Source organism: Limulus polyphemus, unplaced genomic scaffold (genome assembly GCF_000517525.1).
Source record: "Limulus polyphemus unplaced genomic scaffold, Limulus_polyphemus-2.1.2 Scaffold4124, whole genome shotgun sequence".
NCBI classification, from domain to species: Eukaryota; Metazoa; Arthropoda; class Merostomata; order Xiphosura; family Limulidae; genus Limulus; species Limulus polyphemus.
The window spans coordinates 78,488-92,939 of record NW_013669734.1 but is presented as its reverse complement, the minus strand read 5'-3'; the positions used below and the strand labels follow the sequence as shown (position 1 = coordinate 92,939).

Sequence of the window (14,452 nt, the reverse complement as noted above, 5' to 3'; positions counted from 1 at the left end):
AAGGGGAAAACATAAAATTCTGCAGAAACAAATCCTGGTCACGACGTCAAAGCTCCTCTTTTCTATCTACTCGGTGGTAATTTCAGTTATATTGATTTCATTTTCGACTAATCTGGCCGAAGCATAATAGAAGGTTCGAGCAGTAAATATTTTGCTGGTTTAAATTGAATTAATTTGATTCTGTCTTAGATTAAAGAATGAAACTGGACACAATATAAACACTGTGAAACAATCTTTATTCGATACAAAATGCAATAAAAACGAGTGAGTGGACAAAGGTCAGCACCTTCATTGATAAGATCTTTCCATGCCGTTACCAGAGAGAAATGTTGTCTGGCGTCTTCGTGTACTCATCTTTGACTTTGTTGAAAGTGAATAAAGATAATTTTCACTTTGTTTTATATTGTATTTAGTGTATTTCTTTTTTCTATTTCAGTCAGAGAAATTGATATTAGCTTTTTAATGTATTTTCTGATGTTTTTGTATTTATTGGGTCTACTAACCTTATCTGAACAGGAAATCAGTTTAAATGGGAATGTACCACTGCTTGATGATTTTACCCTATGGCATTTCAATAATATTATAGCAACATAGAGAAAATACCACTTGTGTAGTAATTCATTTTACGCTATGCATCTCATTAATATAACAATACAAATAAAATAGCACTAGTGTGTGAATTTTAAGACATTTTATACTTGCAATAGTGAGGAATAGGTGATAACCGAATCGGTTTAAAAGTTAAAAATTGTATTTCTGTTTCAATTTTCGCCATTTTGTGTTTCATTGAGGGCTAGGATTTACAGTATTTGATTGGATAGGTACGATAACGTAAGTTGGGAATTTTGTTTTGTCAGTGTCTTCAGGTTTGCTTTTTTATATTTAAGGGGTGAATTATTTTGTTTATATTTGATATTAGAATGAAAAAGAGAAATGCTTATATTTGGAGAACATCACATGTAATTTACTACAGGGATTCTCAAACTTTTTTTAGCTTTAGACTGGCAGCCCAAGATTCTGTTTGACTTTGAGGTAGCTCCAGTAGTAGTACTGATTGTTTGTAGTGGTACTACTACGAGAGTAGAGGTATGATTTAATAGAAATTTAAATAATACCTTAATAGCCACCCTGAGGTACATTACTTTCATCGCAGATTGTTCGTTGAAGAAAATTTAACTAGACTTAAACATAAAGAATGGTGTGCAGCCATTTCTTCATTCAGAATCAGTGAAGTTTTACTGTTAAACTTGCACTTTACAGTAAGTTACAGAAAATGTTCCACCGTGTACTGAGTCATTCCTGAGACCATATTGCAAACCTCAGTTTGGGAACCACTGACACATTACATAATACATGAGTAGATTAGTAATTACTTCTGTATACCTCAAAAAAAACAAAAAAAAACAGTTTAATTTAAAAACGTTAAGACAAAATGTAAGCTGAAAATGTGTAATTTTGTGTAAATGTAATTACAGTTAACAATGACAATACTAGTAGTAGTAGTAACTGATCAAATTATTGAGAGTTGTTGCATTATGTTCTCAATATTGATACTAATTTACTAGAAAAGTAGCATGAGTATACTACTAGTAATAGTACAATTTTCCCAATTATGTTACTGAGATCACAGATGATCTAGGTAGTATTCACAATTATAAAGGGAATTGATAAGATTGAGTTAACAGATATTTTTTATGTTAAATTCTGAGGTCAATAGAACAAGTGGTTATAAGTTTAATATTTGGAAAGGTTGGACACTTCTTCAGTTGAAGCAGTTTTATTTCTTCATTAGGGTGGTAAATCTGTGTAACAAGTTGTTATCTAAAGTGGTTGAGACTGCAACTTTCACCATCAAGAAAAGGTTTAATGAGTATTTGTGAAGTCAGGGTTCAAATTAGTGATTAGTTTTCTGTTTGTGGGGTAAGTCGGGACATCCTTAATAGGCAAGAAGGCCTCTTTACATACAGTTATTTTGTTTTAAGACAATAACTTTTAACAAGCCAATACAATCACAAATATTGATACAGGTTGATTTAAGTCAAACTCTAATGTATATTTTAACTTGGAGTTGTATACTTTGTTTTCAAGTAGTACTGCTCTACTATTAATAATAATGTTTTGTGCTCATCCTTTGACTTTGTACTTAATATATATACTTATTGAAAACTATATAGAGTTACCCAGAATTTCATTAATACATAAATATTTCAAGGTGTGTGTGTTTTATGGAAAAAAAAGAAGACTAAAATCAAAACAAAAAAACTGCCAGTAGTATAAAAGAAGGCAGAATTTTTTTAAATTATTTGAATTATTTCTGTAATGAAATTAAAAGTATTATTTTTTGTTTCCAAATGTATTAATTTGTTCTGATCTTGTTAATAGCATATTTTATGATGGTGACAGAACAAGCAAGGTGACAGAAAATGATTCATTCAAGTCTTCAAGGCCAACTCTATTCTACAAGCAACTAAAACTTTAACCAAACATCAATGATGAACCTCTCACATTTATATAATTATCCAACAAAAATGTAAAACAATCCATAACTGTCATCATTCACTTACTAAAAAAATAAGGCAGATATTAATAGGTGGATTATCCAGGAATTTAAAAGAGCAGTCAATGATTTCCTAAAAATTTAGCATGGATGTTCAAGGACAGCCTTAAAGAACTAAATGGTACCTTGTTGTCAGTATGTTGTATTATGTTGAGCACATGATCAGTTCTAAGACTAGAATTTGCTGACCATTTAATAACATTCATGATGATGCAAAGAAAGTTTGGTATAAGAACTAAAATAAGAATACTATTTTTGTAGTGCTTGTCAAAGCTAATGATGTTAGTGATGGAAGATATGAGAAATTATTTATCAGGTAATAAAGGCTACATAGCACAACTGAACATTTAAAGATGACGAGGTTGTCCTATCCACTTAAAAAATTACTCAAATTTAACCCTGGTTATTAAAATATTTATCAAGCCTTCCTTCAAACTTCTTTAACTTCACCACATCTCAAAGCAACCCATTCCAAAGGCTAACCACCCTTTTAGAAAAATAAAGATTGTTTTAGCTGAAAATTACTCCTACCCTGCCGGAATTTATATTTGTCCACTTTTCCTACCATTCATACCATTAAATATGAAAAAAAGATGATGCATCAATTCTGTCAGTTCCTTTAATAATCTTGAAAACCTCATTCAGATCCCCACTAACTCTTCTTCAAGGGAAACAGTTTCATTGTTAGCAAAGTTATGGAAGTTAAGGATATTGGTGTTCTTTTGGGTCAATCTTTTAAGCCATTTAAGCAGTATGCTGTTACAAATTGTAGGACAATTAGGATTTTAGTTTGTTTCTGTAGAAATATAAAGAGGTTGTGTTCAGTCTTGGCCTCCTTACCTTAGAACATCATTGAATTATTTGAAAGGATTCAGAGGATGATACCTGGGATGAAAAGGTTATCATATGAGGATATGTTAAGATCTCTGAAATTGTTTTCTTTTGAACAAAACAATAGTTAGAGGAAATCTGATTAAGGTGGGAATTGATTGTAATTATGAACCATCTTTTAGTACTTATTAAAGGTGAGTATGCTAGGATAAGGGAACACAATTATAAATTCTAACAGGGTAGTAGTCATCTTTAGTTAAGACAGTTTTACTTTGATGAAATGTTAAGAAATACTGGCTTAAGACATCTACACCTCTTATAACATAGACCTGTTACAGAATCAACTTTTCATTGTTCAGAAGTTAGAAATTGTGAGAAAGATGTTTTTCATATTGTTGATGTGCAAAATAAGCAAAAATGTAAATGGTATAAATAACGATAGGAGTGTGATAGGGAAATCGTTAGTTTCCTCACAAGTAAATGGTAGGTTTAAATTTTTACTTTTTTTAGGGTGGGTGTGCAAAGATTGCCTTGAAGGATCAAATGTTTTCTGCAGCTTATGTTATTACAGAGAAACGTGATCAGTTGGTTTGTTGGATAGATACTTCACAGCTGGTATTTATTTATGCTAAGTGTGTGATTATAAATATAATCATATTTTACCTTTCCATAACTTGTAAAGAATATATGTTTAGTCAGATATATTCAAGTATTTGTGTTCTGTGTGTAATTTGTATCATCCATGTGAACTAGAAGTATGGATGGTGTAAACTTGTACTAATTCTGTAATGCAGGTAAAGGTTACATACAACAGCACTTTTTCAATGAGCTTACACTTTTTTGACCTTTTGTGGAATGGGGTCATACATATTAAGGTGTAGTACAGAAATTTATACAAGTTAACATGAGGTGGGGTTTATCTATCTTAAATATGTTTATTTCTGTTTGGATATTCGTGAAACCTTCTCATTACTCCAGAAGCTGATCAGAGTTACAACATAATCCTGAAGCTGACATTAAACTATGGTTTACATTGTAATACTAAATAAAAGTTTTTATTTAGTTTCTTGTGTTTCTTGTTTTTTCATTTGTCTTTCAAAGCTCATTTTATTATTTGCATAACATTTCTCAAACCTGAATTTTGTGAATACCTGATACTTTTATAACAGGTATCATTGTACCTGAACACCACAAACTAAGTTACCAAGCTACATTTTATAACCATGACCAGAATTTGCTTATTCCATAATTTATTTTGAATGTGCTTCTTTTTTCATTTGGTTTTCTGGTGTAGTAAAGTTGGTAAAATATTATCAGTATGTAATGTAACTTTTTAGAACCACATAGAACTTGCAGTGGAGATGAAGAAGCTGCATTTGAGGTAAAAAACACGATTAGGTAACAGGAGAGGCACTCTTAGATGAAGAGCTTTTGCTAGCAATAGTGAAAACTATGTCCATGTTCTTGATCTACCCTTGAAACAAGAGGTTGGTAGGTAGCAAGAAGAAATATAGGCTGTTGTTACTTGATTTCTAATCATTACTTCTTTCATGCAGGAGTAGAAGGGTGAAAAAATAGGGCAATGGTGGTCACAAACAGCCTGAACCTAATGGGGTTGTCTCTATGGGCTCTTAAGACACTTGCTAACTAGTTCACATATCACCAAGCTCCAATTCTAGCCATCTGTGAACATGTAGTGTGATGAGATGCAAATGGAAGATGAAGCTCACTATGAAGTACTGTTGTACCATTAGGCAGGGAAGTCAACATTTTACCAGCATCCAGCAGATGTTTGGTAGTAAAGAGTCTTTTTTTATTTATTTATGCCTCTGAAGAAGGGCTGTTATCAGCTTGAAAGCTTATGCTTAGTAAAGTTTCTATTTTTTTAAGACTTTTTGGCTGGCAAAGCCTTATGATATATTTATATGATATAAATTTGGGTGAGGAGTAACTTGATAACTGGGACACAAATGCCATTGAATGATTCATGAGGCTGAATTCAAAATTTGAAGGTGAGAGCTCCACAAGAACTTGGCTTCGTATGCATAGAATGTGAGAATGCACAAATTTCAATTTGGCAAATGATTACAAGTTAGAAGTGAGTGGTGAGTCATGTCTCTGATATCATCTTATCAGTGGAAATTAACTGCCAGTTTCGTTTATGCAACAAATTAATAGTAAAACCATCCAGTGCCTACCAGATTGAGCTTAAGAATAGTAGTGATACTGTCCAACTGCTTTTGTTATATCTGTGTTAGTATGTAATTATGAACATCCTGCTATTCAGCTCCCAACTAGAATGATCGTTGACATGGTAACAGAGGTAAAAGTGGCACAAACCAGCTGAGTAGCAGTAATCAAATACAGTGCAGGTTGATTCCTCGAAGTACCTGTTCTGGAATTTGGTCATTTGCAGTAGTGATTGTGAGAATGAAGTAAAGAACAAGATTCTATGGAGATGACTTTAGATGGGTGAACATTGTAATGCATATCAATTCCTTTCTACTACCATGGATATATGAATTTTCTAGGTGCATAGGGAGGTATATTTGATTAAATACATTAGATCTGGTTTCTGGAAAGTTGAAATGTTTGATGAAAGTGGATTTAAGACTGGTTTCAATACCTGGAAAGGATTATGAAATCCACATTTATTCAGTCTGTGTAATGCACCTGTCACTTCTGAGAGGATGGTGGAGCTTACATGCAGAGAGCTGGAACGGGAGAGATGTTTTGTATATGTGGATGATATATTATTTTTTGGTCATATGTTTCAGACCACTGCTGAGAATGATATACCAGCAAATTAAGAATGTAAACTTGAAATTATAACTAAGAATGTATGCAGGAGTGAAGTTTCTTGGTCCCATAGTGATAGAGATTAAGTGTCCCCCACTGATCTTATGAAGGTCATGTTTGTGCTGTTTTATATTTGTCAGAACGTGCTTTCATCCTGGTGTGAGTAGTTTTGTCCCAGGATAATTATGGTATGGAGTGTATAATGACAGGCAAAGTCACATGCTAACCACTCTTGAATGCCAATTCTGTACAACAAAGGTGGAACTGTTTGCAGTTGTAGTGCTTGTAAAACGTTACTGCCCCTATTTGTATGGAAGGAGGTTCTCCTTTGTAGTGAACCATGTCTCACTAAAATGGCTGAAAAGTATAGTTGTGCATATGGTAAGATACTGCAAAAGTATAACTTCTTTGTAGACCAGCATCTGGATAAATGGTGCAGAAACACTGTTAATTTATTTTACCAACCTATGAAATTAAGTCCATTCATTAAATGTTGAGATTCTGGATACAATGCAATGCTGAAAGTCATTGCAGAAGCTATTAGTGGCAATTCTGTGTTTGAATGGACACCACAAATGACCAGTCAGGAACTTTATGAAGAGAAATTGTAGTAGATGTAGTGTGGTTGAAACATTATTACGTATTATCTTTTGCTTTCACTCATAATTTAATAGAATTACTAATGTGTTTTTCTTCCATTGATGCTGTGGTTACTTGTCCTATTCTGGGAACAAGAAGGCTAGCTTGCTGATTTTCCAATTTTTTTGAGTAATAGTAAAGTTAATTCAGATAATAATAATAAATATTGTTAAAAATAAATCAGTAATATTATTTTATTAATCCTTACCCTAATTCTGATTTCTGAATGACATAAAATTGATAATAATTACAATTCACTTACTTAATCTAGTTCATGTCATAAAGTTTTTTTTTTCCATGAAATTGTTGATTTACCCAGCTTTCATAGAGAATTTATCTTACTTATTAGTGTGCAGCACTTGGCTAACATTCACCCAGCAAACAAATTGAGAACATAAGTGCTGTTCAAGAGCTCTTGTTCTCATGAACCCAACAACTCAAGGTTACTGATGCTTACAATTCACAGTTAAAGTTGAATGCAAATGTTACTTCCCATGTGCTTATTGATATCTTTTATTCTGACCGTATGGCACCACTTGTTTCCTAAATTTACTTTCAGCTCATTATGAAGTCAATACCATGAGTTAATGATCTGTCATTAATTTTCTTTACAGTTTAGTGTAGAGTGATGACTTTTCACAGAGATTCAATATTTTTTTCTGCATTATCTCAACATGAAGTTGCACCTTTAGATAAATATCTTGGCTGTTTATACACCAGTGTCTCATACATAGTTAAAGTGCAATATATTTATATGCACACATGGTTGCTTAACTGGTATTATAAGATTATTTTTATAACTGTTATTTTATAATTCCACATGTCTGTAATGAAAGTATTGCAAAAAAGCTACAGTGAAACATTCTCACTGTATACTATTATTCAACCTCAAATAATACTCTGTTCTATATGTTCATAATATATACTGTTTCCATTAACACACATATGAAAGAAACAATTAAATACAAATTAGTGAAGATTAAAATATCAAAAATTGTGGTGTTCCCAGCAAAACGTTTTTTTTTTGCAGAGAAGTCAGCTACACCCACTAACTGGAGGTTCAGAGAATACTGGACTACAGGGTATAATGATCTCTCCAATCTATAACTGGTATTGTCTGGAAGAAATACTTGACACTGGTAGTTTCACATGTACATAAATGTTTATTCATAAAAAACAATTACAATAAAACAATACAGACGAAAACAAGGGCAAGTGTTTAATGTATCAAAATGATAAGAGCAAAATGAAGACTTTACTTAAAAGCTCTTTATAAGTTCAGTGTGTCTTACCCTGTCAGTTAAACTATCACTGTAAAACCTTAATATGAAAAAGAATCCTGAAGAATAATTAACTGAAGCTGCTATTCCAGTTTACCATTACTTTTACACAAAGCAAGGTCCAAATCACAACTTTGGTGATGATAATACAAATAAAAAGAATAAGCTACACTTGCTACAGTTAAAGAGGAGATTACCAAAATATCAAAAGACTAACACTCAACTTAAACATTAAATGAAATTAGCCTAAAAACTAAAACTTACATTACTGAAAGGTAATTAAAAGTTACTAAAATATTTCTAAATGCTAGTCTTTCAAAAATCCTTCTAATTATGTCTAATTTCTGTTTTACTTCTGCTAATGCATTACATGCTTCATAATTTTGTGAATTTGATATATTTTTCACTTACAAAATGTATACTTTTTTAATTTTTGGCAAATCTTTAAGTGATAGCTTTATCCCTATACATATCTGACTGGTTGTGAGGAGCAAGATAAGGGAACAGTAATGTGCAGTAATAGTTGGTTAAAATTCGGTAACTAAAAGGAGCTATCATATAACACTTAATAGTGAGATGATCTGATGTTTTTTGCTGAGTTGTAGCATCATTTCTGCATAGCTGTGTGTGTGAAGCTCGTTAGACACACAACTAGGACAGCTGAGATTTTTATTAGAGATCCTAGAGAAATTGATGTTTGGTTTCAGTTTTCTTGAACTTCATTTAGAAGAAAAATGAAGTGCTTTGTATTTTCAAAAAGCTGGTAAAGGAAAATTTTGGTTTGATTCCAAAGTGCAGTATTCATATATATATATGCATTTGATTTTCCACTGAGAGAAAAATAGTGTTGCTTTAAAATCTGCACCTTGCCAACTAAGAAATATGATGGATGCTTTGTTTTTGTTGGTGGAGAAATATCTTGCATTTAATGCATCTGGGATATACAAAGATTACGTGACTTAGTACTTATAAGGTGAGATCATGATTACTATTTGACAAGAATGAAAAAACAACAACAGTGCACCTATTGTTTTTGAGTAGTTTGATTTGGAAATATGTATTATTTGCATGATTGAATTATTTCCTGATTTTTCAATTATTACTGAATGTCTTATTTTCATATTATTTCTAAACTGGGTAGTCATACTTGAATTTTGTGGTTGCACATTTATTTGTGGTGTTGTGATGTAATATAAGTTTGAATTCAGACATTATGTATTTGTTTGGATTATGTTTGACTTATATAAAAAAAACAGGTTAAAGGTTATGAATAGTAAGTTTATAAAACTTTCAGATTAAAACTAGTCACTGTTGTAAAGAAATTAGCTTAATTTTATTTTTAGCTACTGATGTAAGGTGTTTATATTCAGTTTATCTCCATTGGAGCTTTGCCTCTTGGATAACCAGACAATGGTAGGATAACTCACTCATCTTTATGTGAGGTAAATTGCTGACTATTAAGCCATTGCCATGGGCTGGTGTGGTCTGGCTAATATAATTGTATTTACACTGTTACATAGAAGTTATGTGGATTTTGTCTTCACTAGTGATTGGGACAGATAAATTCTTACAATATAATTGTGAGTGCATATACCATTAACACTGTGATACATGGTACTTATGCTTCATATTGTCCAGGCAACTTTTCCCTTGAAAGTGTTGAGTTATGGCCTGATTAGTTGTGATTTTTTAACTTGTATCACTTGAATGCCTGACCTATCATATGTTGAGTTGACTTGTAGATTTCAAACCCAAATTTTATTATATAAAGTAAGGATTTTTTACAACAGGTTATCTTGTTGCTCAACTTCAACCAGTGATTAAGGTTTGATCTACACAACAAGAATGTGAGTTGGAAGATGAATTCATGTTAGTAGAGCTGGAGGCTCTGAACAAATTATTCAAGACTCTTTGAAGGAAACCTTAACCTCCAGCTTCCAAACTTGTAGAAGAGGATACACCATGACAAGTTGTTTCAGAAAAGTGTTTTCTTACCTTTCCAGTTCCCTTGGAGAATTTCATAGGGATTTGACTTTTTCTGAATGAGCATGTGGTTGCTTTTATAGACCTTTACAGGAGTTCTTTTATAAGATGCCTCACAAATTATCAAATTGGAGGCTTCTGAGATTAGTTTAAAAGTTAAGAGTATATAAAATTGTCCAAGTAGTAGAAAGCAAAGAGTGATGATATATGAACATTTTTCTGTCTTGTAGAATATGACTAGTGGGACCTTTGCTGATCACTGTTTATGTTAATTCTTTTGGTGCCTACTTGGACAGTAATATTTCTAAATTTCCTGATGATACTAAAATGTTGGGAAGAGTTAATTCTTTTGAGAATGCTTCTCTAGTCAAAAGACAGTCTGAAGGAATGGTTAGTGTGGAAGATGTGTTTGAAGATTAAGAAGTATAAAGCTACATGTTTGGGCTATTGATACTCAGAAAGGACTTTTTGTGTCAGAAGTACATGGGTATTGTGTAATAGTGAAAGATGTGGTTTTGTTGTTGATAACATGATAATGTCTTCTGCTGAGTGCTTAGAAATTGTAAATTTAAGAATAAGAAAGTTATTGAAACCACGTAGAAGACTAATAAAGCCTCATGTGGAGTAATGTGGCAGTGTTGATCCATTTACTATAGTAAGGATTTAAACATGTTGTTAAGAGTGCAAAAATGGGTTGCTTGAATGAAACCTGATTTGAGTCATTTAATCCAGAAAGAGGGGATTAGTGTTAGGGCTACGTACTCTACAGTACAGAAAATTTAAAAAGCTTTGATTCAGATGTTCATAACTGTTTAGGGTTTCAAACAGTCTTCCTGTGAGTTGCTGTTTCATGGTTTAAGAAAATGTTGGAAATATTAATCTGAGTAGTAGGAGTAATAGGTGTAAAGCTTGGAAGTTTACTGTATATGCAGACCTGTTCTTTGGCTTCCAGGATTTTTGTTTGGTTAGCAATTATAAATTTATGGATTGGTTTACCTGATGATGTTTTATAAAGAGAAATAGACAGTACCCAGTGAAAATTCCTCATTTTTTCATCTTTTGGTTTTATTAAGAGGTAGGTACCCTACTGAGCTTGAGCTTGTGTGCAGTAGGGTGTTTACCTCTTGATAAAGCTGTAAGGTGAAACACTGAGGAATTAAATAATTTTCACTGGGTACTGGCTATTTCTCTACATAAAAAATGTTAGCACTCTGGTGTGGATTACACTACCTGAATTCTACCTGATAATGTGTTTATGAAGCTAATTTATAGTATTTAAAAATTTGATGGAGAGTTCTATGGATTTGAAGGGATAGGAATAAAAAATATAAATCTTTAGCTCTGAGGTAACTGGGATTAACTGAATGACCTTTTGTTACTTAGTTTGTTATTTTATCTTGTATAGTTTGATTTCATGTTTTGGGTGGTTATTTTTATGAGTAAGTGAGTGACTTCAATATGCTTTGTATATTGTTAATTATACAGAGATTGTTATATTAAAACAATTTTGAAGCCTCACTATGTCATTACAGGCCATGTCAGTACATCTGATCATGCTCTGTTTGATAATCATGTATCTTAACAACAGCCCTGCAGTGTAGTTTCCAAAGCAAAAGGCTTTGTTGTAAGATTGTCATTCCCAAAGTTCACCACATCTCCCTGCAAAAAAGCCATAATCCATCGTATGTACGAGGATGACTGTTCCCCAGTGCCCATTTCAACATTATGTTCACAAAGAAATACATAGGCACCACATCTGGCAAATTGACTGGTATGCATCTATATGGAATACCATGAATACCCATTTCATTCTCCAGCTTCTTGAAGTATACAATAATTAAACAGGAGATATGACTGGGAGCTTTATCCTGGTGAACCCAACCCTGTTGCCCTCATTTCCAGAAGGATATCCTTCTTGATTATGTTGCGTGCTGTTTCCTACACCACAAGGATGGCTTTTGTCTCTGATCAGTGTGTTTGATGATTCTCGTATATATACAAGATGTTGCACTTTGCAGTTGGGATACAACTTGTTGCCGGTCTCTTTCTGGATGGTCATGATGATGTCCCCACTTGATCCATACTCTTTTGTTTTCCAATGCCATTAAGTATATCCCCATTTGGAAATTCTAAGTCATTGATCTGAATACATTTTATGAACTAGATGTAGGAATATTTTGCATTGGAAATATATATCCTTCCTAAAAGTGATTAATTTCTAGTGGCATCACTCTATCTATGAAAAATCCAAACAATCACCAGATGTAGTTCTGATACATGCTATTCCACCATGACTATGTATTGGTTGTGGTTTTTACATGGCTTTCTGATTTTTATATTAAAAATCATTTTTATATAACATACTGAACCTCTTGTACAGGAAGATTTTTACCAGTCATTATATGATTTGATAGTTTAATTATAGATCATGATAAATTATGTGTGGTACCTTTTATAAAGTTTTATACCAACTCATATATCTTGCTCACATAATTAGGAAAAAAAAATTGCTAAAGAAGAGGTATTGATATATGAAATGCAAGAACAATAAATTATTTGTTGTTTTATTAACATGGGTAAATAATAAACCATTAGCTTTAAATTTCATTGCCTTTTTTTTTTCCAGGTTCATTTTAAGATATAGAACAAAAAACGAAACAACACACAATGAAATACTAAATTATATCTTAAACTTAATATCGGTAAACTATGAGAAGTACAAAGGGGAATTTCTTCATGGAGGTACGAAATTCCTAAAAAACATGTCAATGGTCTCAGAGGGATGTGTGCTCTAGTGGTCTCAGAGGGATGTATATGTACCCATGGCAGTGAAAGAGTTAAGAAGACTTAAGGGGTTTGAAAACTGCTGTAATGTAAAAATGAATATAGTGTATACATATTTATGTTTGTGATTTTTTAATATTTAGGATGCATGTATTAATACATTAGTGATTATTATTTTCCAGAAAACGGTTATCAGGGTTAATTGAATTCAAGATACTTCACTATGACTAACGATGGGCTTTTAGGTGGGGTTTCACTGAAGTGGGATCCCAAAAACCTGGAAATATGTACTCGTTCAGTTGAAAAAACCTTGGAGCCTTTAGTTATTCAGGTATGTGTTCATACATGTATCTTCTAACATCTTATTTAACTTATTCAAATATTTCACACAATTCTATCTCAAAAACTGATATAAATGGGAATTATACTAGCTCAGTTATACAGTATGAAGAAAAATTACCTACTTACCATCTATTTTGATAATGAAGTAGAAAGTTTGGTATAACTGAGCTTGAACCAAAACAAAGCAATTTGTAGCATGTGATGACAGTATTTATATTATTTTTCTTTTTTGAAAGACATTTAAGGTTGACACCAAAATATTGAAAACTTTAGCAGTTAGTCCAATGATGATGCAACTTCTGTTATAGCCAAACCATAGAAAATAAAGTCCAGATACAATTAAATTGGGTAAGAAAAAATGGAAACTAATGCAAAAGATATATATGTAAAAACAGGAACAATATTTAAATTGTACAATAAATAATGGTGTAGGAAGGAGTTTCAAAGTGGGGGTGCTTGGTTAGACGTGCAGATTTTACAATATGAGATTGAAAGCATAAGGAGCTGTTAAAATCTGCTCATTCTAGGGGGGGGGGGGTATGGGGGCATGCCTGGTTCCAACGCCTCTGATAAAAACTATTTGGCTGACAGCTAGCATTAAAAGACTATGGGGTTTGATAGCATAAGTATTTTAAACACATTTAGTTTTAGAATTTTGTGTATGTTCATTCAAAATCCCCATAATGATAAGTTTAATAAATATTTCTTTTTGTAGGTTTTTAATATAGGCTTCTTTTTTGTTCCATTATTTATTTTTGTACTGTAGTGAACCAGTTGAATACTAATTCTTTTCAATTTTTCCCAAAACTAATTAGGATTTTGCTGCTGTTTCCACCTTTTTTTTTCTAACTTTTCATTCTCAACATTAATCTTTTAATTTTAGATTAGAGGAAGTGACTCACTGAATAATTATCATCCACACCAGTGGAATGCTACTTGTAAAATACATGAAGTTACTGTATGTATAATGAAGCACATGACTTTTATACTATATTGAATTTTGCTAAAATCTCAAATTCTCTGACTTGACCAAATCAGCCAAACAGAATATATGTAGTCTTTGATAAGCACCATAAACAATTTAACTCATCTAATATTGTTAGGCTGAACTTGTAACTTTTGTGAATATTAATATATAAACCTTTTTTGTAAATTTTTAAGCAATAATGAAAAATCTGTATTGATAATGTAAAATTTATTAATTTTACGTTTATGCTGTAATTGAGAAAGAGTAGCT

General features: G+C 32.2%; 1 protein-coding gene across 3 annotated transcripts in view; it reads left to right on the top strand.

The window, feature by feature from the left end:
- The first annotated feature begins 761 nt into the window (after positions 1–761).
- Positions 762–14,452, top strand: part of LOC106470625 (catenin alpha-like) — a 54,790-nt gene continuing 41,099 nt past the window's right edge. Inside the window, exons 1-2 of one of the 3 annotated variants that reach the window (XM_022399252.1) lie at positions 762–831; positions 13,056–13,204. In XM_022399252.1, coding sequence (XP_022254960.1) covers positions 13,097–13,204 — 108 coding nt within the window. In that variant the 5' untranslated portion in view covers positions 762–831; positions 13,056–13,096. Of the gene's footprint in view, positions 832–8,578; positions 9,080–13,055; positions 13,205–14,452 lie in introns of those variants that run through there. The other 2 variants (XM_022399254.1, XM_022399253.1) reach the window with 2 other exon arrangements.